Source organism: Diospyros lotus, chromosome 15 (assembly GCF_014633365.1).
Source record: "Diospyros lotus cultivar Yz01 chromosome 15, ASM1463336v1, whole genome shotgun sequence".
Taxonomy (NCBI): Eukaryota; Viridiplantae; Streptophyta; class Magnoliopsida; order Ericales; family Ebenaceae; genus Diospyros; species Diospyros lotus.
In genome coordinates, this window is record NC_068352.1 from 17647902 (window position 1) to 17674060 (window position 26159).

Here is a 26159-nt window from a genome sequence, read left to right on the forward strand (position 1 = left end):
AGTATATTAATACATGATTAAATATATGAAAACTTATTTTGTATTAAAAAGGATTATCATTGTTGATAAGAAAAAATGATTGGTTAGTCTCTAGAGGTTGGCATGACCAAGGGAGTGGCTAGTCAGTCTAATCGAAACAAAAATATGAATATCGAAACACCATTTTAGATAATTTAAAAAATAAATAATTGTTTACTATTGGAATGAAAACAATTAGCAAAGGCTATTTTGGCAACTGAAATGAGGTGTTACAAAAATACAGGATAAACACTATACATGCGCATGTTCTGTGCATTCACCAGTAGTTGTAAAAGTTTTTAATAGGTGATACTAGCAGTTCCAAGTCAATTTGATGCTTTAGTGTTGTTTTTTGTTTCTTGCTCTTATAAAAGCCTAAATACAAGACATTCTCTTTACTTTAAAAAATTATATGCATCTTCTCTCAAGTTTTACAACTTGTATTAGCCAAATGAAAACTATAAATTACATAAGCTGATTACATCCACATTTCTGCATTCACACTAAGTTACGAACATGTATAATAGTTTAGTTGCCATTTTGAAAACTACTGAAAACTATTACAATACATGATTTACACTTAGAGCATAGGCTAACAGGCTTTCCAAGAAGTACACACACACACACGTGTGTGTACACAGATGAAGTTAGCATGCGGGATCTTGAGACTTAAGTGAATTGATGCTTAAATGGACGTTGATCTCTTCCCCATCTCTGTTTGAAATTGAGGAATCTGTGTAGGGACCTTCGGTTGAAATGCTTAGGGACTGGCTCGGGTTTTGCCAAAAATGGTTCCTTATGGCTTTGAATTTTGTAACCGTGGCTGAAAAACCCGGGTCTGAAAGTAGGTCTTGAACAGCAGTTCGGCCTTCGAGCATGCTCACCACCTGAGACATCGTCGGTCTAAGCGTTGGCGATGCGTTGGTGCATAAGAGGGCCACGTTTAGCATCAACATTGCCTCCTCCGATGAGTACTCTGATCCCAAGTCTGGATCCACCAGCTCCAACAAACTCCCCCTTTCTTGGAGAACGTAGGCCTGACAAGAACAAAATGCCAACATTTGATTCAGTTAAACATCCAAAACGATGCAAGGTGCCAAGTCCTGATTCCTGAACGTACAATAGTGGCTCAAACAAACAAGGACTAAAGAAGAGAGATTAATTAATTACCCAATCAAGAAGGTAAACAAATTCTTCCTTCGGCCTGTAATTTGTGTTGCTTTTTCCACTCACAATTTCCAGGGTGACAACTCCAAAGCTGTAAACATCTGCTTTATCCGTTAAATAACCACGCATTGCGTATTCGGGAGCCATATAACCACTGCAGAGATAAATATAAGTTGTTGGATGAATTTATAATTTCAAATCGTGAATTCTACATTGAATAAGGGGAGATTTTGGGTCATGTAAGGAGGCAGCGACATCACCCTAATATCTTGAGAGAGAGAGAGAGATCCTCTCTTTAAAGTAATTAGTTCTATACAACAAACAAATGTTACCAAGACTCGGTGCCAAAATTGTTTTGTTCAGAATCAAACAATTTCATTTACATGGATTGTTCAGCATGAAAAATTCTTTCTTCTTTTTTTTTTTTTTTTTTTCTTTCTTTCTTATTAAAGAAGTTATCCAGTTGATTTTTCAAATAGATGATAATCACATCCTTCTTGCCAAGCTTTAGCTGTCTGCTCCACGCAACGAACAGGTCTGAATACCATGATTCCAACTTTATTCTTTGTTTTTTTAACATTAATACCAGATAAGTTCAGACTTAAGGAAGAATAATTTAGGAGGAAATACTGATAAAACTTACATGGTTCCAGCAATCCGAGTGCTGATGTGGGTGTTTTCGTCTTCATAAAGCTTTGCCAAGCCAAAATCAGAGATTTTAGCATTAAAGTCCTTATCAAGCAACACATTGCTAGTTTTAATATCTCTATGAACAATTTTTAGTCTTGACTCCTCATGCAGGTACACCAAACCCCTGGCTATGCCTAGGCAAATTTTTTTCCTAGTTGGCCAGTCTAGTTTCAATTTGGAAGTTGCACCTTTTCCTACAAAGAGCAAGACAGCAGACCATTAACTCTGTGGTGTCTATTAACATTGTTTGATGTTTTTCAATTACGGAAGGTCAGAACTGGAAAACTCACCAAAAAGAGCACGGGACAGACAGTTATTTTCCATGTATTCGTAAATCAGTAGTAACTGGTTTCCTTCAACACAACACCCATAAAGCTTTACGAGATTTGGATGTTGCGAAGCAGAAATCATACCCACTTCATTTACAAATTCACGATTTCCTTGCTTAGATTTTGAGGAAAGTTGCTTCACTGCAATCACTGTTCCATCTGATAATAGACCCTGCATTTAAAACAGACAAAGCTAAATTTTGTGCTCAACAGTCATTAGGGAAACATTAAGGTTATATTTTGTTGAACGGAATGGTTTTGAATGGAAAAGGAAAGGGAATGAGAACGGGAATGAGAAGGAATGGAATGACTATTCTATTCCATTGTTATGTTTGGTACGCTCTTATTTGATGGAATAGAATGGTAAAAATAATTATATAATTACAGAAATATCCTTTTATATTATAAAAATTAGAAAATCTTACAAAAATGATATTTAGTTCTAAAAAATCATATAATTAAAAAAATTATTCCCCTTTTTAGGTAAAAATATTAAATAAGAATTGAATAAAAATAAAATTTTACTTAATTTTCAAATAAAATTAATTTAAGTGGCAGGTGGCGAAAAGCTTATATATGTGGCACTATGTAATTAAAAGAAAATTGTGAAGGTAAAAATATAATAATACCTCCCATTCCATGAAATGGGAAAATGGATGGAAAGCCTTCCCATCATTTTGAGGGAATAGGGTCATTCCATTCCTTCGTACCAACCAAACAGCCTTTTGTGGGAATCCCATTCCCATTCCCTCACCCTCAATTCCGCCCAACCAAATGTAGCCTAAGGCACCTACATTAATGGAAAAATGATTGCTCTGTGGATGTTAATTTCATTACATATGTTGGTTGAGCTGAAGATGTTGAAATAAATACATAATTATGTAATTTCTTCATACATTTGTAAATGTTCAGCTGATTTTAATTAAAACTGGAGCTAGTGACCACATATTTTATAAGGCTTTCTACCGCAGCTACAATTTTAGCACATATGGCAATTATAATCACATATACTATGCTGGATTTAGTACAGAAGTGCAAACATAAATGATGCGGAAATAAAATTACCTTGTATACTGAACCAAAACCACCCTCTCCTATCTTGTTTGCTGCATCAAAGTTTTTGGTTGCAGATTTTATCTGTTTGAGAGTAAATAATCCAGTTTGTAGATCCAGTCCTCTGAGTTCTGTCCCAGACAGAGCAAAACGTCAGCAGCACGTAAAAAGTGTTGAAGCTAATTTCTTGTTAACATTGCATGCATGCATAATTTAACCACACAAATAAGAAAATCTCAGCAGAAAGAGTTTATAATTTCAAAAAAGTTTCCACTCTCTAGAAGTCTATATTCAAAAACATAATTAAAATTGGAAAGAGAGTAACATGCAACATGACATGTCTTCACATTAGTTGACAAAAATAGCAGCAGATAGTTGTCACAGTTTTCCTCAAACGAAAAAGATTTTGTTGAAAAATACTCTTTTTGTTTAGAAAGTTTTGGCTGGGCAGTAAAATGCATTAATGCATGCTGCACATTATTCAATATCCATACTTCATTCAATTAAATGTTTTAATCTAACTTGTGTCATGATTCATGATTAATGTTACATTCAATCGTCAGGAAGCAGTGTTGTAGCTTCTCTAATCAATGCATCTTGATGCTTCTAAGCAGAAAAATTTGCAACCAATTTTAGATTCTGAATTCTAGATTCTATGATTGATAAAGTTAAATCATTTTTCTAAAACGAATCATAACCTTAGAATATATGGCTAACTCCAGATTCTGAATTCACTTAAAAAAAATACTTTTTAAATTTATTTTCTGATAATTGGCCAAAAAATGCAGTTCAGTGAAAGTTGGAAGAATTTCCTAGAAATTTAAATGTAAAGCAACTATTATTCTCAAGTTTGACCAGAAAAAGGAAAAATTAATTAATGAATACAATTGAAATTCACAAGTTCAGACATTAAGTCTAGTGAATTGTTTCGAGTTTTTTACTCCATCAAGGTAAAAAATTAACCAAGGGGTTGTTGCGTGTTGAGACTAGTAGCATATTTTGTTACCTTGTGCCAGATGGAAGGGAACAGTGAAAATGAACATGATATGAAATATACGCTTTGGGATACAAAAACTGAAAAAACAGGACGTGTAAACAGTATCTCCTTTATGCATGAAAAACCCAGAACTCTATGTTTGCCATTGCCAACATTCATCCAAATGCAGGTTTAACCAGTGCTGGTAACAAAGGAGACTCCACTTATCTAGAGGGCTCCAAGCTCAATGTGTTTAAACACTCTGTCCATTACCTACAAATTCCTCCTACAAGTTCTCATAAATCCTGTCCTTCACTAGTGATGTTTAATGGTTCAATTCAGATGACATGAAACAGGATATTATGATTCATCATAAAGAGATTAGTACCTTTATCCACAGATGTTTTGCCTCCCAGATAGCCTTTTCTTTGCAGAATGCATAAGACCAGAAGGATGAGAATTACTGCTCCAGTCAGTGCCCCCACCAATACCGGGACATGAATCCTTTTTCCTTCTGCTGAAGGAGGATTGAAGTCTGTTCAAGAAGGGAAAATGTTACAGATTCAGTGCCATTAAATAAAAGGTAAGAATCTAAAAAATGAAGCATGGAAATATTAAAAATATATTGTTTTCAGGATTAAAGAAATTCAATTAAATACCCAGTAAAACATTTAGCTCTATACAATTTATAAAGATCTAAATGAAGAGTTTGGATATGGCATAATTAGAAGAGATGATATGCATCTTTTCAGTTGGATATCAAAACCCCAATATCAAGAACACGAGTCAAGCTATCCACTGTATATAATTGAACTGAGCCCTTGTGGGACAAGGACTGTTAGAACAGTTAAACACTTATATAGGTTTGTGGTGACAAGAAGTAAGACAAAATTCATGTTGATTTTGGAAACTTAATTATATCATTAAAAGTCCACTAATGGAGGAAGACCATTTTCTGTGTTTAGTGACTTTGGAATCCAGGGAAAGGCCAGCAGTTACAATGGGACAGTACTGATTGTAGTCCTCAACTGCTGGAGGAAGAGATATTGGTTCTTCCTAGTAACCTCAGCAGGACCAGTATAGGGAAAGAGTCGAGCATACCGAGATGACATGACTCTAGTGCAACATTGATCCAATGGGTCTACACATCCTTATAATTTAAGATATATTATTAGGGTATTGGTGCGGTGTTCATAGATACTACCACTGTCGATATTATCCTTGTGAGATTATTTTGTTTTATGATGTGACCATGGAGAATACGAGGAATGATTGGTTTGAAATATTGAATATTTCAGAAATTTGTTAGTACGACCTATTTCTAAAATCTAGCCAATTATAAATGTGAATTATTTTCATTAAAATTTGTTTGCATGTGAACAACAGTTCATGTTAAACCTCTAAATTTTTAGTAGCAAGCAATTAACATTAACACAGCCGAAGGCAGATTGTTCCCACTCTTACCATTCAGGTGACTTGCGAGACAGATCTATGCTAGAGATGGACTGTTGACTGAGGACCTCAATTTTCATGACCTTGTTAAGATTCATCTACTTCAGACCAGTTGAGTTGGATCTTAGAGCAAACACAAGTACATTGTTTTTTGGTTTTTTTGTTTTTCTAGTGGATGAGACGGATGTGATGCAGATTTTGGTGAAACTTCTTGTATTACGGATCATTTGGTAAAATATAAGAGGTCATAATTGTCATTATAGATAATTCGAGTTAAATTCTATTGACATATGTCAAGAAGTTATTCTTGATATCCTTGTTAGCAGGTTGATTAGGCTTTCCTGCTACATGGTTCAAGTTCAACATAATGTGTTTACAGACAGCAACCCAAGTCAGTGTCATTTCATTACTATTTTTTACATGTGCTATCAAACATCAAATTAAAAACCCAGACTCAATAACATCCTCTAAAATTATTTGTCACAACCTTTTGCATTTCAATTTTTTTTGGAACATGGAAATTACAGGAAATGTCCACACCAAAGGGCATGCAAAGGTTCAAACCCACAACCTCATGCTTACCATGAGGGGTGGATCACCACCTGAGCCACCCCTGGGGACTTTTGCATTCCATTTTAACTGAACTATAGGGGGAAATGTTTTCCTAAGGATGATGAATCTATAATCTGCCTTGCAGCATTTTGCAACAGTTTTTCAGAATTTGGTAAACTCTACACAGTTTTCACTTCAGTAGGGCCTGCTTTTGGCATGGACTGTTACTAACATCATGATCATAGATTGTTTCCAGTAGTTTGGCTTTCAATGACAAACTCAATTATCATTACCAGGAACTTCAAGTAAAGAGAAATGAGAAAAGAAAAAAAAAAGTGTTTTAAGGGAATTTAAGTAGCTTACTAGGATCCACTGATATTGCCGATATAAGAGGACCGTAAACTCCTCTAACTGGGATACCTGTTGTCCCTTTTCCAGCCCAATAAAACTGAATTTTCAGTGTATGGCTTGTTACTTCTGCAGTAAAAGTCTGCACAATGGGCTTACCAGGCCCACCAGCCTTTTTTTCGATATCAAAATCCTTCAACACCAACTTTCCCTGTATATCCACGAGCAAATAAATGATTCAGCATTAACTGATACACATTCACAAGGGATTTTTCCCCTTCAGTATAGTTTTACCTGAATATAGACATCAAAAATACGTTTCCCTAGGCTGTTAAATGACTGGTCATTTGTATAAATGATCTCTGCAAAATGAAGTTTGACAGTGTAGTTCCCATTCATAAGACACAGTCCATAGTAGGTGAGAGAGAGGGGAGATACGCGAGCTGTTGTATACAGATCTGAATCAGGTGCAGAGATGTTATGCAGAGTTGAAGTGTTGGTATCAATGTATACATCAGCATCTTTATCATCGTCCATGAAGTTCCCAGTACTGCTAAATGCCCAGTTCTGTCCTGGCCCTGAGTAATACATTGAAGCACCTCTTGCTTCTAAATCAGCTTCATACTTGGTATTATTGACAATTACCTCCTTCCCGCCACAGTTAATGTGCAAGGAATAACCTGTTGAGAGAATTGACATTTGAACAGGATTCAGAAACCAAGTTTTAACAATAAATAGAGTAAATAATTTTAGTCCGTTTTCCAAATTAAGTGTCCTACACAATTCTTTTCTGTTTCTTCAAGTCTAATAAAAGGGTTGGTGAATTGTTATGAAATCATGAATCTCCTGCACAAAGAGATTCAAGCATAATTTATTTACTCACGTTGATTACTCAACTCAGAACAAGGGAAGTTTTTCTTTAGGCATGAGTGGATTCTACTTCTGCAGAATATAGGGAACAGAACACAAGAATTGTTAGCAAGTAGCCTGCTGAAAAGGTAATGGTTCATGAATAAAAAGGGAAATTTTTGAGCTCCTGTTTATAAATCACAAGAAAAAACAGCAAAAGATGGAGGAGAATGACAATATTCTCAAACAAATTAATATAAGAATTCAGAATACAGGTTCATGTATCTTACAGTTTGCCTGCTGAGGCTGCGTAGCTCTCAACCAAGTTTCTGGGGAAGTAGATAACAACATATGTTATTACTATTTTGCATGGTACTCTTGGTATAAAAAGGAAGAAAAAGGTAAAATTAGACTCACACACTGCCACGGGGACATTCAAATGTACTTGAACTTTCCAAAGTGAAATTATTATAAGAAATATCCCTGCATGGTAAAATGGAGGAAAACAATAAAAACCCGTCTTCCTTAAGAACAGAAAACAGCTTTAAGCAAATATTGTTTTTCCATAGACATCAATATTATATATTGCCAAATCAGACAATAAAGTCATTAATGTGCAGCATAATCAGGAGTCTCTTTTAAACTTTGTGCATCACAGTATCAATAGCAATAGCATAAAACAATGCGGAAACATGCAAAGCAAGCTAGCATACACATTCTTGTTTCTGGACAGGATCCATCCAGGTATTGGTCCAGTAAGTTCATTCCCTGTCAGATACCTACAAACAACATCCTCATATTGTCATAAATAGCCTATGGAGGAAGATAAGAAGACTAAATAAATTACTAATTTTTCAATCAATCTGCATACAAAGTAAAAAAGAAGAAAAATATCTGCAGGAAATACACAGACATGAAATCTACTTTTGCCAGCTGGATGAAAGATGTTGGAATTTCGCCACTCAAATGATTAAAACTGAGGTCCCTGCATCGGCAAAACACATGTATATAAATCCACCAATATATGGTATCAATTAACATGGAAGTGCATAGTTAAATACTTCAGTAATTAGAAGGCCTAGTTTCAGAGAGTATAATATGGTTATTAACTTGGAACAAAATATATCCAAACCACTGCAATGTCTTCGGATAACAGAATATTAAAATGTAATGCAATATGTTTGATATGTAAATCCACAGCAAACAAAAGATGTACCAGCTTACATGGAAAATTCTATTAGCTCATGGGTTTAGAAGCCTCTTCGGTAGCTAATACACAAAAGAGATTTTTATCACTTTTGGAGTCTAAGGATCACAACTTACAACTCAACAAGCCTTATCATACTATTTGTCATTGACAACATAAATCCTGCTTCTGAACTACTAGAAAGGACTCAAGCCAATTCGCAAAATTGATGCTATATTTAGGTACAGACATCAAGTGAAAAAAGCGTGCTGTCAAATGGGCTGTATTTAAAGAATTTGCTGTGTCGTCCAATGATAGCCAAAAAACCATTAAGTATAGATAATGCTTTGCCTGCCTGAAAATTTAGAGCACCTTTCATAACTGAAATTTGCAAGCTTTATTTGTTTCAAGGAAAAAACTATTGGAAGTGTTCAATCAAAGAACTTGATTGAGGTCTAGCCTCTTCATTTAAATTTTATAGGACGAATGTAAAATAATTTACTCCTAAAAATAAGGACTAATTGACAACTCATTGACATTTATGACAGCTAATTACATTTATTCAAACACTCCCCCTCAAGCTGGACCATATAAGTCATATGCACCAAACTTGTTACAAATAAAACCAATATGAGGACTTCGAAGAGATTTAGTGAAAACATCTGCCAGTTGATCGACAAAATTGACAAAGCTAGTGGCAATACATCCAGATAAAACCTTTTCTCTGATAAAATGACAATCAATTTCTATGTGTTTAGTCATCTCATGAAAAACAAAATTAGAGGCTATATGCAAGGCAGCTTGATTATCACAGATTAATTTCATTTGTGTCACCTCGCCATATTTTAATTTTTGAAGCAATTGTTTCAATCATGTAAGTTCACACGTTGCCAAGGCCATAGCACGATATTCTGCTTCGGCACTAGACCTAACAACCACATCCTGCTTCTTTCTCTTCCAAGATACCAAGTTGCCACCAATTAGAACACAATACCTGGAAGTAGAGCGTCTATCTGAAGGAGATCTTGCCCAATTAGCATCAGAATACCCAATCACCTGGGTATGACCCTTATCTTCATATAACAATCCTTAACCTGGTGCGCCTTTGATATATTTGAGAATGCGAATGGTAGCATCCCAATGACTATCACATTGAGACTGCAAAAACTGACTAACTACACTCACAGCAAAAGATATGTTTGGCTGAGTGATAGTGAGGTAGTTTAGCTTTCCGACAAATTGGCGATATCTACCAGGGTCAGATAATAGCTCCCCCTGTCCTGGTAATAGATTGATATTTGGGTCCATGGGAGTATCAACCGGTCTATAGTCAAGCAGACCAGCCTCCTCAAGAATGTCTAAGGCATATTTCCTTTGTGAAATAACTATGCCGCTTTTGGATTGAGCTACTTCAATGCCAAGAAAATATTTCAACTTACCCAAATCTTTAGTCTGAAAACGATTGATGAGATATGTCTTCAGTTGAAGAATACCATCTTGATCACTTCCAGTGATGACAATATTGTTCACATAAGCCACTAGATAAATGCATTGACCATTTGATGAGTGGCGATAAAAAACAAAGTGGTCGGCCTCACTGCGATTCATACCAGATTCCTGAAGAACTATACTAAACCGTCCAGACCAAGCTCATAGAGATTGTTTCAACCCACAAAGAGAGTGGCAAAATTTGCAGACTAATCCAGACTCCCCCTAAGTAACAAAGCCAAGTAGTTGCTCCATATAGACTTCCTCCTGAAGATCCCCATGAAGAAAAGCATTATTAATATCCAGGTAATAGAGAGACTAATGATTCATTGCAACAATGGATAAAAACAAGTGCACAGAGCCAATCTTAGCCACAGGAGAAAAAGTGTCACTGTAATCCAGTCCAAAAATCTAAGTGTAGCTTGTGGCAACCAGACTTGCTTGAAGGCAATCGACATTCGCATCTGGACCAACCTTCATGGTATAGACCTAGCGACAACCAACAGTAGATTTACTAGAAGGAAGAGAAACCAATTCCCAAGTGCCACTAGAATGTAGAGCATCCATCTCATCAACCATGGCCTGGCGCCACCCTGGATATGAAAGTGCCTCACTGGTAGTTTTAGGGACATTAATAGAAGATAAAGTGGGCACAAAAGCATAATAGGGTGATGCCCAGCAATGATAGCTGAGGAAGGTGTAGATGGGATGAGGGTTACGAGTAGAGCGTATACCTTTTCAAGTGGCAATGGGCTCAAGAGAAGGTTCAACAACTGGCTCAAAAGGAACGGGTTGGTCCGAGGTAGGTGAGGATGTCGAAGTACGAGGTGAGTTAGCAAGTTCTTTATCAGCAGCCGCAAGAAAGTACGTATGGCAATGATAAACCTGAAGGGAACGCTCATGGATAGTAGGAGCAGTGTTGAAGAAAGGAGAATAAAAGTAAGGAGTAGGGAGAACCTCAGAAACTAGGCGACTCTCAACAGGGGAGGAGAGAAAGAAAGGAGATGTCTTAAAGAAGCTAACATCAGCAAAGATGAAATAATGTTGTTGATCAGGAGAGTAACACCTATAGCCTTTCTGAAGTCGTGAGTAACCAAGAAAGATGCACTTGATAGCCTTGTCTGAAAGTTTGTGACTGTTGAGGGTCATGTTGTGGACAAAACAAGTGCACCCAAAAACACGAAGTGCAAGGTGATAAAGACTCTGAGCAGGGAAAAGGCTGGAGTGAGGGACTTCATGTTGTAAGACAAAGGAAGGCATTCGGTTAATGAGATAACATGCAGTGAGTACAGCATTAGCCCAAAAAAGGGAAGGAGCATGACTATGCAATAAAAGAGTATGAGCAATTTCAATTAAATGGCGATTTTTGCGCTCAGCAACTCCATTATGTTGGGTTGTATATATACAGGAAAATTGATGTAAAATACCCTTAGAAGCCATAAAAGTAGTGAAAGAAGCTGAGAAATATTCTCCAGCACTGTCACTGCGGAGCGCACGGATAGAAACATTAAATTGAGTGTGAATTTCAGCACAGAAATCCTTAAAGTTGGTAAATAAGTCTGAACGATTTTTCAATAAGAACACCCAAGTATAGTGAGAGTAATCGTCGAAGAAAATGATGAAGTACCGAAAACCTAAAACAGAGGGAACATGACAAGGACCCCAAACATCACTATAGACAAGTTCAAAAGGGGACATAGCCCGATTATTGACACGCTTCAGAAATGAAGTACGAGATTATTTTCCAAATTGACACGACTCACAATTTAAAGTGGAAACATTAGAAAGATGTGGGACCATCTTTTGTAACTTGGATAGACTCAAATGTCTTAACCAATTATAAAGAAGAGTTGGAGATTCAGTAGAAATGCAGGCTGCTGGAGAAGATGGTTTGTCGAGATAATAAAGTCCCTGCGAGTCACGCTTGACGCCAATCATATGTCTTGTACCTTAGTCCTACACAACAATAGAATTAGCAAAGAAGGTTATGGAATAGTAAAGAGCACATGTCAGTTTACTAACAGAAGCAAGATTAAAGGGGTTGCTAAGAATATATAAAACATAATCTAAGGGTAATGAAGGGAGCGGTCATGCTTGACCAATGCCTGTAACGTATGTTTTGGAACCATTAGCAAGAGTAACAGATGGCAAACAAGAAGAAGTTGAGAGAGCCAAAAAGACTTTGATTACCAGAGAGATGATCAGTTGCACCAGAATTGAGAACCCATGGTCTAGGAGTGGTAGACCGAGTAACACAAGCAATAGAATTACCAGTGTGCACCACAAAAGCAGTAGATGACGACGTAGTCTATTTAGAAACCTGATATGCCTAATATGGTGGTCTTCATAATTACTTCCAGTCAAAACAAGGGACAGAGAGGAATGATTCTCGAGTGTTTCTGTTGAGGAATTGGTTGCGATAGACTGAGCGACATTAGCAGCACGTGGAGGTCGACCATGTAATTTGTGCCACCGTTCCCGAAGATGGCCCCACCAATGGCAGTAGATGCATTTAGGACGATTACCTCGTTGTGAGTTATCGCCTCGGTTATTCCCTTGTTCTCCTCTACTAAAGGTTTGTGACCCCAAGACGGAAGAATCAACCTAAGAACCATTGATGACTGAAGACGAGGAAGAGACCCGAAGAAGTCTAGCAAAGGCATCTTCTAGCGTCGGAACAATGGAACTAGATAATATATGATCCTGGACTGAAGCAAGGTCAAATCGAATGACAGTCAATCCCAAAACCATAAATAATTTATCTCACTGCTGCAACTATTCTTCTGCAGTATTACCAACTGGCAACAGAGAGTTGAACTCTTCCTTTAGGGATTCTAGGCGGCCAAGGAATTCCAACATATCCATATCTTGTTGCTTCAAGTGAATTGTTGAGTTGTATATAGAGATAGTTAGCATGATGTCATGGCTTATATCATGAGGTAGGATGATGTCATGATGATGTCATGATAGTTGTATATATATGTGTTCCATCTCTTAGTTTGTAAGGATATAGAGATATTCTTCAAACCATTTCTCTCTCTCTCTCTATCTCTCTCTATCTATCTAAATTCTCACATGGTATCAGAGCCACCAGTGAGAAAATCATAAGCCGCTCGATGTGTATCCTCCTCCAGCGATCTCCAAACCCTAAACTTCTTATCCTCGCCGCCTCTGTCAAAACCAAATCTCCACTGTCCAGCCATCATTTTCCAGCACCACTGCCACCATAGTGCTCGCCTCCATCAGATCGACCCAATCTCAGAGACCCATCGTCGTCGCCGCTGCAACGCGCTGCTCGACAGATCTGCCACGCGCCACCCATCAGCCCACTTTCATGCCAGCAACTGCTCGTGCCACCACTGCCGGCCTCAGATCGGCCCAATCCCGAAGCCTCGCCGTTGCCGCCTCTTCCACACACCGCCCATCAAATTTGCCAGATTTGAATTGTTGATGCATGAACACACTTTTCGGCTTGTTACACCCACTTTTCCCTACCGGCCTTAGATCAACCTAGCCCCGAAGCCCCGCCAGACAGATCTACTGGTTGGGATGTTTTTGCCCCGATCTCTCTCCCCAATGCTCTGATCGCAACGTCGTCACCACCATTGGACTCGTCTCCCTAAGTCCATCCAGATCAAGGTGATTTTGTTGCCGTCATCCACCGCACACCTCTGTCTCTACTCCTTCCATCCCGTTTCAGATCAAATTTGCAGTCCTCGACATGCCTAACCTCAACCCTTTGCCCTTCCAAACATAAGAACCCTTGTTATCACCTCTGACAAGTTGATAGGGTCTGCCAACTATCTCTCATGGGCAGCCTCTGTCAAGCTGTGGTTCAATGGGTAGAGACAAGCAGACCATCTCACCACGAAGGTAGAGGATGTCAATCCAGTCAATAAAGCTAGATGGGAACAACTTGATGCTTAGTTGTGTAATATTTTGTGGAATTCCATTGATCACTCTGTTTTGCAACTCTTTCGACTGTTTGAAACATGTTATAAGGTTTAGATGAAAGCCCTGAATGTTACACCAATAACATTCAACGTCTATATACAGTTGTTCATACTATCAAGAACATCCAGTAGAGTCACTCTATGGAATCCTATTTGGGCCAGATGCACTCTCTCATGCAGGAGTTTGAAGCTCTTCTTCCATACTCTAATTCTAAAGCTGCTCATGATTCTCAACGGGAAAAACTGTTCATGATCCTTACGTTATCTGGTCTCAAGCTTGAGTTCGAGCCTGTCTGCCATTAGATCTTAACTGGGTCCACTAACCCTACTATGAAAGATACATACAAAAGATTACTCAATATGGCTGGCAGTTTTTCCTCTATTGGTACTTCTACAAGTACCCCTCCCAAGGTCTTTGATCTTGTGTCTCAGACTTTCGACGGTAATCAAGGCCAGACCGATAGCCGCTCTCGCCCTCACTACAACTTCTATAAAAAAAAGGGGCATGAGGAAGATAAGTGTTGGAAGAAGCATGGTCGACCAGCTGCCCCTCCTGTATCTCAGACATCCCAAGCGGCTCATATTGCCCAAAATGCCCCTAGTCTAGCATTGGGCCCTTCGATGGTAACCCTACCAACTACTGACTATGAGGCTTTCTTGAAGTTCCAAACATCTCAGCCATCTACTGGTCATCCCATGGCTTGTGTTACTCAAAGCCCTTCTATTGGCCCTTGGATTTTGGACTCTGGCACCATTGATCACATGTGTGGTAATAAGGATCTTTTCTCTACCCTCACACTTTCTGAACATTTACCAACCATCACTCTTGCAGATGGCACCAAAACGCCCGTTAAAGGGACAAGGAAAACCTCTCCTACCTCCTCTCTCCCTTTAAATTATGTCCTTTATGTCCCATGTAGTCCTTTTAATTTGCTTTCTATTAGTCAACTTACTAGAAAACTAGACTGTTCAGTAACCTTTATCTCTATTTCTGTTTGTGTGCAAGACCAGGGTACGGGGCGGATGATTGGTGTCAGGTGTGAGTCATGGGGCCACTATCATCTTTTTGTATCTAGTTTGCCGGTAGCCTGCACCAGTACAGCTTCCCTAAATCTCCTCCACTCTCGTCTCTGTCATCCCAGCATCTCCAAACTAAAGAAGTTAGTTCCTAGTTTGTCGTCATTATCCACTTTTAATTGTGAGTCATGTCAACATGGTAAACACGCTCGTACTTCTTTTCCTAGTCGCGTCCATAATAAGGCTGTGACTCCTTTTTACCTTGTGCACTATGATGTATGGGGGCCTAATCGAGTCAACTCTACTCTAGGTTTTCATACTTTGTTACTTTTATTGATGACTTTTCTCATTGCACTTGGTTGTTTCTTATGAAAAATCGATTTGAATTGTTTTCTGTCTTTCAAACATTTATTGCTGAAATAAAAACAATATTTGGCATTTCTATACGTGTTTTCCGTAGTGATAATGCCCCTGAGTATTTTTCCTCTCAGTTTACTACTTTCATAACTACTAATGGCATCTTGCATCAATTTTCTTGTCGTTACACACCCCAACAAAATGGTGTTGCTGAGCGTAAAAATCGGCATCTCATTGAAACTACACGAACACTACTTTTACATGCCAATCTTCCCACCAAATTTTGGGGCAATGTTCTTCTTACTACTTATTATCTGATCAATCACATGCCATCTTCTGTGTTACAGAACCAAATTCCTCATTCTCTTTTGTTCCCTACACAACCACTTTATTATGTTCCCCTTTGTGTATTTGGATGTATTTGTTTTGTGCATTCTTTTTCACCTAAACAAGATAAACTTGCTGTCAAATCTCTCGAGTGTATCTTTTTAGGTTACTTTCGGTTGCAAAAAGGCTGTAAGTGTTACTCTCCTGTGTTATGTCTGCTGATGTCATCTTCTTTAAACAATAGTCTTTCTTCTCGGTTGCTCAGCCTAATTCACAAAGTCTTGACCAGGTATTGCCTATTCCTTTCTCTTCTCTTCTGTTGCCCTCTTTGGGTCTGTTTGTCTCCTCCTCTGTGGGCCCCCAACTACTATCTTCAGGTCCACACTCCACGGATCCTCTACTTCTTACATATCGTCGTCGTCCTCAACCTATTATCAGCACCAGCATTCCTCCAAAACAAGACTCTCCTAACTCACACTCTTCGTCAGTGATTCCTCCTACCATGGATCCTGCACCAGCTAACCTTCTTGTTGCTCCCTGCAAAGGTACACGGTCCACTCATAATCCACACCCTCTTTATAATTTTTTGTGCTATGAGCATCTATCACCTGCTTTTAATGCCTTTGTTTTGAGTCTTTCCTCTGTTTTTGTTCCTAAAACCACAAGTGATGCCATGTCGCATCCAAGTTGGCGCTAAGCTATGTTCAATGAGATTGAAGCCTTACACTCAAATAGTACTTGGGATTTGGTACCTCTACCACCAGGAAAGACTCATGTTGGTTGTCGGTGGGTGTTCACTCCAAAAGTGGGCCCTGATGGACAAGTGGATCGTCTTAAGGCTCGCTTGGTTGCCAAAGGCTATACACAAATCTATGGATTGGATTAAAGTGATACCTTCTTTCCAGTTGCTAAAATGGCCTATATTCCCCTATTTCTCTCTATGGTTGCTACGCGTCATTGGCTACTCTATCAGTTGGATATTATAAACACCTTCCTCCATGGTGATCTACAGGAGGAAGTTTATATGGAGCAACCACCTGGTTTGTTGCTCAGGGAGAGTTCAATGTAATCTGCAAACTCAAGAAGTCTCTCTATGGTCTAAAACAATCTTCATGAGCGTGGTTTAGAAGGTTTAGCACTGTGGTTCAAGCCTTTGGTCTCACCAGGAGTGAAGCTAATCATTCGATTTTCTATCGACACTCCTCTTCTTTATGCATCTACCTTGTTGTCTATGTGGATGACATTGTTATCATAAGAAGTGATCAAGTTGGCATACAACAGCTGAAGGAACATCTACATCAGCACTTTCAGACCAAAGACCTAGGCAGACTCTGATATTTCTTGGGTATTGAGGTTGCACAATCGAGAGATGGTATCTCAATTTCTCAAAAAAAGTATGTCTTTGAAATCTTGAAAGAAACTAACATGGTGAATTGCAAACCGGCTGATACTCCAATGGACTCGAATATCAAACTCTTGTCGAGACAGGAGGAGCCCTTTTCAAATCCTGAAATTTATCGAAGATTGGTAGGCAAGCTGAACTATCTCACCGTCACTCGCCCTAACATTGCTTTTGTTGTAAGTGTAGTTAGTCAGTTCCTCAGTTCTCCATGTGACTCTCACTGGGATGCTGTCATCCGAATTCTAAAATACATCAAAAGAGCACCGGGTAAAGGGCTATTCTATGAGGATAAGAGACACATAAATATTTGTTGTTATGCAGATGCGAATTGGGTAGGATCTCCTTTTGATCGTAGGTCAACCTCTGGATATTGTGTTCTTATAGGAGGAAATCTAATTTTTTGGAAAAGTAAGAAACAAAATATAGTAATTAGATCAAGTGCAGAGGCAAAATATCATGCTATCGCTAATGCAACTTGTGAGCTTGTCAACCTAAAGAAACTCCTGCAGGAACTTAAGTTTTGTGAAGTGTCTCCTATGAAGCTTATTTGTGATAATCAGGCTGCCTTGCACATTGCTTCTAATCCAGTGTTCCATGAACGGACCAAGCATATTGAAATCGACTGTCACTTTATTAGATAAAAGTTTGTTGAAAGTATTATTGTTACAGAGTTTGTTAACTCCAATGATCAACTTGCAAATGTCTTCACCAAGTCTCTAAAGAGTCCTCGAGTAGAATATATTTATAACAAGCTTAGTGCATATGATATCTATGCTCCAACCTGAGAGGGAGTGTTGAGTTGTATATAGAGATAGTTAGCATGATGTCTGGCTTATTTCATGATAGTTGTATATATATATGTTCCATCTCTTAGTTTGTAAAGATATAGAGATATTCTTAAAACCATCTCTCTCTCTCTCTAAATTGTCACATGAACAATAGCGGAAACAACAGAGTAAAGACGTTGGATATCATTTGTATAAAGAGATTTGGCCTTTGTCCATACCTGAACACAAGTCTTGTATGCTTTGTAAATAACATATAGTTTGGGATCAATTGTTTGCCATAACATGTTGCAAAGAAGAGTGTCGGTTTTCTTCCAGGTTGCTCTCCCAACGGTAGGAATTGCATCGACTTTCGTAAGTGATCTTTTATTCTTTGATCCATGAACCATAACTCAATAGAGGCAGCCCAAGACATGTAATTGGTACTTCCAGCCAGTTTTTCGAAGGTAATGATAGGTGAAGAAGAAAAAGGCAAAGAGAAACCTACAGATTTAGATCCGGAGTCAACTAAAGATGCTAAGCTCTCCATAATTTGGATGGAAGGCAGTTTTGAAGTGTCTTTAATGGTAGATTTGTTGGACGTGGAGTGGATCTTGTTCAGGTGGGTCTGGACAAATCTGATGGGTCGGATCTAGTTTGATGGGTTAGATCTGGGCTAAGCAGATCTGAAACGGATTGTGCTTTGGCGGGTCAGGTCAGACCAGATCTGGTTTGAGATCTGGGTTTTAAGTTTAGAAACCAATTGAAAAGCTGAAAAATCACAAGTGTATAGCAGACCTAAAGATGGAGAACAGCAAGGCAGTGGCCAGATCTAGGCGGCGCGGGCGCGGAGGAAGCCACGAGCAACGATGGCAATGCTAGGCAGTGGCAACAGCGGTGACGGGTGCAGATTTGGGCGACGGCAACAAAGGCTACGATCTGGAGGAGGCTGTAAAGGCGAAGGCGAGGCCGCAATTTGGAAGGCAGCTGTCGGAAGCGACGACAACAGCTGTCGAACGTGAGGAAGGCGGCAGCAGCGACCGGATCTAGGCGAATTTGGTCGACACGAGGAGGAAGCCAGGTAGAGGTGGTGACAGAGTAGGCCACAAACAACAAGGGCGCAAGGGCTGGCAAAGGCCGACAACTGTGAGATCTGGTGAAGGCTGCGATCGTTGAGCGACGGTGGAGGTCGCGAGCAACGAGTCGAGCGAGATCTGAGCAACAACAACTGGATTTTAGTGATGCCAGTTGGCGATGGTGGCTATGGAGGCCATATCTCCTCCGGATCTAAGTAGCGATTATGGATACCGACAACGACGGTGGCACGATGGCAATGCTCCGGTGACAACTGTTGCAAACACTAACAGATCTGTGATTGCCAGCAAGGGAACACTAGCGGAGAAGATGGAGATGAGCTACGGAAGAGGGACGTCGAAGATGCACGCAACCGCTGAGACGAGATCTGAAGGAGGAGGTGACTACAACTAGGGTTTGGTAATGGTAGGCTCTGATACCATGTTCAATCAAAGAACTTGATTGAGGTCTAGCCTCTTCATTTAGATTTTATAGGAGGAATGTACAATAATTTACTCCTAAAAATAAGGACTAATTGACAACTTATTGACATCTATGGAAGCTAATTACATTTATTCCAACAGGAAGCAATACTCCCATGCTACTGAACAGAAGCAACATTATTATTCAACATAAATGTTAGTAACATGAAATGGCCTATGATCAACAAAACTGAATAGCATAGATGATACAATATTACGCCATCGTTATTATCTTGAAAACCCACAAGATCAAGACACTTCTCAACATGTGACGAAGTCTAGAATTGTTCTTGAAGATGAACACATTTACCAAGATTAACATAAACTAATTGTATCTTACAGAGTTTTCAGTTTTGTCATTTCACCAATATATCCAGGTATCCCTCCATAGATTGAGCATTTCCTAAGTACCCTGCATTTGACAATCCAAGTTATCTTTACTTGAAATAGAAATGAAACAGTTTGCCAAAGGAAAAGCATGGAGTTGAACTCACAGTGTTTTCAAGGATTCCATACCACTTAATGGTGGAAAACTAGACCCTCCACCTTTCAAGTCAATAATCCGCCTAAAGTATGTAGAAAGTAAAAATAAAAGAAAAATAAAAAAGTAACTAAGAAAAGGTAAAGGTTAACACACATATCTGTGTCCTAAAGCAAGACAAAAGAAAAAATGTTGCAGTTACATACAGATCAGTTAAGCTTGTCAAAGCAGAAATGCTAGAAGGAATTGGCCCCTCAAGTGAACAACCTTGGATATGCCTGTATGTAAAATAAATTGTCAGCATTTTGTACCAAACTGGTGAACACATTCACCTGAAAGGATAATCTATCCTCTCTATTTTATGCTTCCTGCTTTCCATTGAATTCCCTTGCACTCAGGCTTTGGCATAAAAGAAACAAATACTAAAATACTAACAATGAAGCCAGCTCAAAAGGAAGCTTACAATTTTTCGATCTTTGTCCAGTTCCCAATGAAATCTGGTATCTTTCCTATAAAGTTGTTGTCACTTATCCTCCTAAGATTGTCAAAAAAATAAATAGATAAAATTAGTCAACGATATAGTCAAAAGTGTTAATAATCCACAGAGAAGTTCTTAAACATGGTAAAGAAAAATGAGAACAAATTATCATTATAACAATATCATAGGGTAATTCCCCTAGTCTGGTTTGGATATGGATGTGAAGGTATATTAGACAGAGAGGTGGCGTATTACAGCCATCCCCTCCCCCCACAACCCCAACACACACCCACACACAAAATAAATAATAAAGAAAAAAAGAGAAATTCACATGACCTCATGATTATAAGAGTATCTATTAAATGAGGGCAACTTAGCGTACAAGATTCCTGCTACCCCAAGGTTTAGGGAGGATTACAATGAGGGCACATAATAGCCACATATTTCTAGCAAAACAGTGGTAAATAACATTGTTTTAGGTGAAACATAATACATAACTCAAAACATACAGTTAGAAGTAGACTTGCCATGATTTCAATGTAAAACAAATTAGTGCCAGCATTATCTATTCTGAGATAGTCACCTATCTAGTCAGAAGGAGAATTGTGAAGCTACAAGTTTCACAGAAAAAATTAATGCATACTCACATATCAGTCAAGTTGGTCAACCTTGCAAGTGCTACAGGTAATTGACCCGTGAAATTATTTGATGAGAGAGTACTGGAAAACACAGTAGCAGTGGCATAAATTCCAATAAGTGAAACATGAAAAAATTGCAGTTATAACCCACAACTTTCAAGAATCAATATGCACAGTAAAAGGTGAAAGTAGGTACAGCTTCTGTAGATTAACCATCTTCCCAATCTGCTGCGGAATGGGTCCTGAAAAGTGATTTCCTTCTATGCTCCTGAAAGATGCATGTACTAAATCAACTTGAAGCCAAGGCATATAAACCACTTGAAAAATCACAGGGCAGTAGTCCAGGCTTAACCTGGACCAATCAATCTTGCTGAAAAAAACTGGTTCAAGAGGTATGCATCAAGATACTTCAAAATTGATCAAAGAAATTAAAAAAAAAAAAAATTATTGCACCAGATTGGGTTGTTGTAAAGCACATATTAATTCAGTTAAATTACTCAACAGCAGTTCATGTTTACTGATTTAGTTTGATAGAAGACCCAGCACCTATATGTGTATCAGTCTTGTTTCAAGGATGAAATGTTGTTCAATAATCATCACATCATTATCATTTTATATAACTTGGACATTTAGACCCTATGTTACAAATAGATCAGGGTCCTCATGCAATAATTTTGAAATCAACCAGAACACCTACTAATGCATTTTTGCATATTATTAGACTGTGAAACAGAGATTCACTTACAGATTTATGAGGGTGGTGATGGTGGTAAGAACCATTGGGAATGGACCAGACAACTGGTTTCCCATTAAAGAGCTGAAATTACAAGCCATAAACGCATAAATAATTAAGTAGTGAAGTTAAAAAAGGAAAAGCAAAAGAAATACACAAGTAAGTGATGAAAAATAAATGGTGCATGTAGAGCATACAGGTCAACCAAATGCATGGAAGTCCACTGAGGAGGTATAGAGCCATTAAAGCAGTTGCGACTAAGGTCCCTGCAAGAAAAAGTACGTGTGGGTTTTCAATAAAAACTATATCTCGAAGTTATTGTCTAGATGTTTTGTTGTCTTGATTTGATTTGATTAGATAATAGGAATTGACAGATTCAATAAAACTTCCCATGCCAAAAGCAATACCAATATAAAGTTACAAATGCAGTGTGGAAATCTATGACAGTATTTTCTTTTGCTTACAGCTTTCCAAGGTGTCGGAGCTTTGAGAACTCTGGTGGGAGACCTCCTGAAATGTTCTGGGATTTCAAAGCTCTGCAACAATTTGTACAATGATTAGAGTAGCTCATCAAGATGCATTCCGGCATTATTAACAATAAACTGATTCAAACAGAAGGTTCACCAGTGCTGTACTAGCCACTGTCATCAACTTGAAGAATGGCAGCACTAGTGGCGAATTATGAGAATTTTGAAAAAAAACACATGATGTACTTTTTAATTGTATTTCAGTTTCTATTCGAATAGGCTCAATCCAAGTTGAAACTCAATAACTGTCACCCCTGTCACCCCTAAAATGAACTCAATAAGTGAAATCAAGGATGTCCAATGCCCACAAGGGTTGTCACTGATGTTAGAATAGAACAAATTATTGATGTTGAGCCTTTTAACAACAAAATGAAAAAGGTGGCCTAGATGACTCTTAGATTCCATTTTTCTGGGCAGTTCATTTTCTTATTTGAGTGTCTTAGTGTAGAACAAAGTGAAACCAGGCAATTTCATCTTGCCTTATCTTTTAGAGACTTTTAGTTGTGGCGTTATATAGCATTCACTCTTTCAGGATAAAATTCCTGCAAGTAGTACAGTGTCACGGCTCAATTTGCAATTGCCAGAGGTTATTTGCCTGCTTCCACAACAGTGCATAACTTTTTTTTTTGGCCAACAGTGCATAACTTTGACTTCAGGCTGTTCAACTGCTTAAAACATTTCAGTGTATTAGATTTAAAAGAAGAAGAAGAAGAAGAGCAGCAGAGGGAGCAGTAGCAGATTGGGCTTGGGCCCGCTACTACAGTGGCCACAGACTCCACTAATTGGCCTGCGCCCACCAAATGTGTGGATTTTTTACTTTTGGCACAAAGTAGCCCCAGACAGACCTTTAGTATATGTCATCCAGCTGGTCTTGGAGAAAGACAAGGACGGTGAGCTGTCAGCCTGTCACTTTATTGCAGAACGTTGACTGATATTCTGGTCAACTTTTGTCCTTATGATCTCTATCTTATTTTCCACGCGTCTACAGAAAACCAAAATGTTTTTGCAATAATCCAATCGAGATCAGGAATCTGTACCAGTAATCAATTTTTGACTACCGACCACTTTTCCCAAAGCTTCCCATTGCGATCCCTTCAATTTAGAGAAAAAAAAAAAAAAGAAAGAAAGAAGCGTACGTGATTTAGATGTCTATACATTATTCATTTCAATCCAATGCAAAATTTATTACGTTCAGATTCTGAACAACCAACCAAATTTTGGCTATCAAACTATTATAAAAGAAAAATCTTAAAAAGTCAAAGTACAAGAAAAAAGATATCGGATTTCGAATTGGAGGAAGAAGGGCTTATGGCTTTCATCTTAATGATTAGCTTAGAAAGTCGCAGAATCTTGAAACTTCATTCAAATATGTCGAGTGGGAGTCAAAAATTAATATAAGAATTCGCTTTTTCGAGCACATCGCCAAAGATGAATATCTCTGCAGAATATATATAACCGCGCATGGGCAAACACATTCAGTACTTCCAGAATCTGTTTCTTTTTGTAGTTTTTAACGCGATAAATTAAATCGAGTTAAAGAAATAAAGCATATTGATTAATTTCAATTTGGTATAATTTTCAGTTTTGACCATTACAAAAATAAAGAAAACAAGAACAAGAAAAACACAAGCAAGCAAGGGGCTACTAGTTATATACGGCAGAATAGAATTATCCGGAAGGAGTACAAGTAAACTAACTAATTTTTTGAAAAAAAAATTAGAAATTGAAAACCTCAGGGATCATCAGAATCAAGTGCCGATCAAGCAGAATTGTGCTCTTGATTGACGATTACAGTGCAGTCCAAAAAGACGGAGTGGAGAAAAAGAGGACGAAATGATAAGAGAGAGAGAGAGAGTACATATCGATTACGTGGCAGGTCGTATTATCATTGAACGTGCAATCGCACTCGACAAAGCTCTCGAAGCCCTTCCTCGCCGAGGTAACGTTCCAATTCCCTTCGCCGCTGCACGGATCCTTGCCGAAATCCCAATCTCTCTTCCCCAACCTCGCCGCTATCTGCCTCAACACCTTCACTGCAAACAACCGCATCAACGAATCATCACAACACTTGACACACATTGATCCAAAACAACTAAGAGGAAGCACTGTTTGCCTCCCTAGAAAACCTAAAACGCCGAGAAATTTCAATCCAAAATCGAAAAGGGTCGGACGATACATACCTTCGTCGGAATGGAGCTTGGGCGAGGCTGCGAGTCCCAACGAGTAAAACAAAATCATCAGAGACGCATACAGAAAGCAGAGCTTAACAGTAACGATGGGGTCCATTTGAACTCAGCTCCGTTCTAAGTTGCTGGAGTGCTCTCGCTTTTCACTCAGTCGAGATTGAATGTCGGAGTGGGAAAGTACAGAGTGTGGATATTTATAGTAGGCGCGTGGGCCCAGCAGCAGTATACACTGTATTATTATTATTATTATTATTATTATTATTATTATTATTATTATTATTATATAATGTGTGTGCATATAAGCGGCGTGGGCCCAGCAGCAGTATTATTTGGACCGTATGTAGATGAAGGATGGCCGCATGCATAATTATGGGTCGTCGACGATGAAGGACCAAGAAAACGACAAATTAATATGTATGGTGAATAATTTGTAAATCAACTCGGTTTAATTTCGTTTATATTTATTTATTAATTAATTAATTAAAAAATAAAAATAAAAATTTAAAACTCGTTTAATAAATTAACAGAGTTTAAATAGGTATTCAACTTATTTATTTTTATAAACAAGTTCATTTATAAATTATTTAAATTTCATTAAGAAAATTATTCATTTAATATATAAGAGTGAGTGTGTGTATATATATATCTAAGATATTTTAGACTTTATTTTGTCTTTTCCTACTTCAAAATCTATTATTTTATTAAAGGAAAATTTTCATTTGATACTCTTCGAGTTTAGGATAATTACAAAAAAGAACTCTTCGTATTTAAGAAAATATAAAAAATACATCTGAGATTTAATATTATATTACAATTTTTCCCCAACCATGAATTAACAATTGTTAAACTAATTGTTTTGCTCTCTCTCTCTCTTCCTTTCTTTCTCATTATTTCTTTTTTTTTTCTTCTCCCCTCTTCAAACATAAATTGAGTTTATATGTTGGGATAAACTCAGATCTAGGTTTATTGCATCTCAAACCCAAATGGGTTCATCAATGAGATTGACACAATAGTGGGTTCTAGTGTGGGATATATATATTTTTTTCAAGAATAAAGAATAAATTGGTCTTTTTATCCCTTTTTTTTTCTAATAATATGAGTATATTTCTATTTCTCAAATGTCTCGAGGTTTCTTACAATTTTGTCAAACTTTAAGAGTGTTATTTGCAATTTACCCTTTGTTAAATAATATAATTGTATGAATTATTCTTTTAAAAAATAGCTCATTGAGATGAGATAGTTTGAAAGAAAAAGATAACTCCAAAAATTTTACATTTTAGTTTATTTATTTTATCTTTTAAATCTAATTCACATTTGTTTTTGATTTTTAGGAGATAGTATAGGTAGTTTCTTGTGTGTGTATTATTATTATTATTATTATTATTATTATTATTATTATTATTATTATTATTATACTCGAATTTGATAAAAATTAAGCAAGTTTTCTTAAGATTCAACTTATTTCATGGTACCAAAGCCAAAGTCTTGGTAGCCTGGATCTTAAGTGTTGGACTCATCAATAGTAAAGCATGGCTAGAAACCAACCACCAATGCCTCCTCAATCATTAGTTCTTTGAACCTTTATTCACAATCGAAATTTTTTACAAACCAAATTAACAATCATTCTTTATA

The 26159-nt window shown here is 37.8% G+C and overlaps 1 protein-coding gene across 5 annotated transcripts; it reads right to left on the bottom strand.

Annotated features, from left to right (window-relative positions):
• Window positions 1-526: 526 nt before the first annotated feature.
• LOC127792188 (probable LRR receptor-like serine/threonine-protein kinase At1g07650) lies at window positions 527-24678 on the bottom strand. 5 transcript variants are annotated; one of them, XM_052322589.1, is made up of 24 exons: window positions 24522-24678; window positions 24200-24374; window positions 22279-22350; window positions 22012-22080; window positions 21827-21898; window positions 21278-21349; window positions 21091-21162; window positions 20429-20500; window positions 20172-20243; window positions 19979-20050; window positions 19825-19896; window positions 8348-8419; window positions 8148-8213; window positions 7852-7917; window positions 7725-7763; window positions 7469-7527; window positions 6880-7265; window positions 6601-6796; window positions 4622-4768; window positions 3270-3388; window positions 2166-2376; window positions 1829-2069; window positions 1189-1339; window positions 527-1055 (listed from the first exon to the last, which is right to left on the bottom strand). In XM_052322589.1, the coding sequence occupies exons 1-24, from the start codon at window positions 24625-24627 to the stop codon at window positions 666-668; spliced, it is 3069 nt and encodes a 1022-aa protein (XP_052178549.1). In that variant the 5' UTR covers window positions 24628-24678; the 3' UTR covers window positions 527-665. The 5 variants fall into 5 exon arrangements, 4 of the variants coding, with proteins under 4 accessions (XP_052178549.1, XP_052178550.1, XP_052178551.1 ...); XM_052322590.1 differs by lacking the exon at window positions 24522-24678 and adding an exon at window positions 23379-23433 and having other exon boundaries at window positions 24200-24346; XM_052322591.1 differs by lacking the exons at window positions 24200-24374; window positions 24522-24678 and adding an exon at window positions 23187-23365.
• Window positions 24679-26159: the final 1481 nt, after the last annotated feature.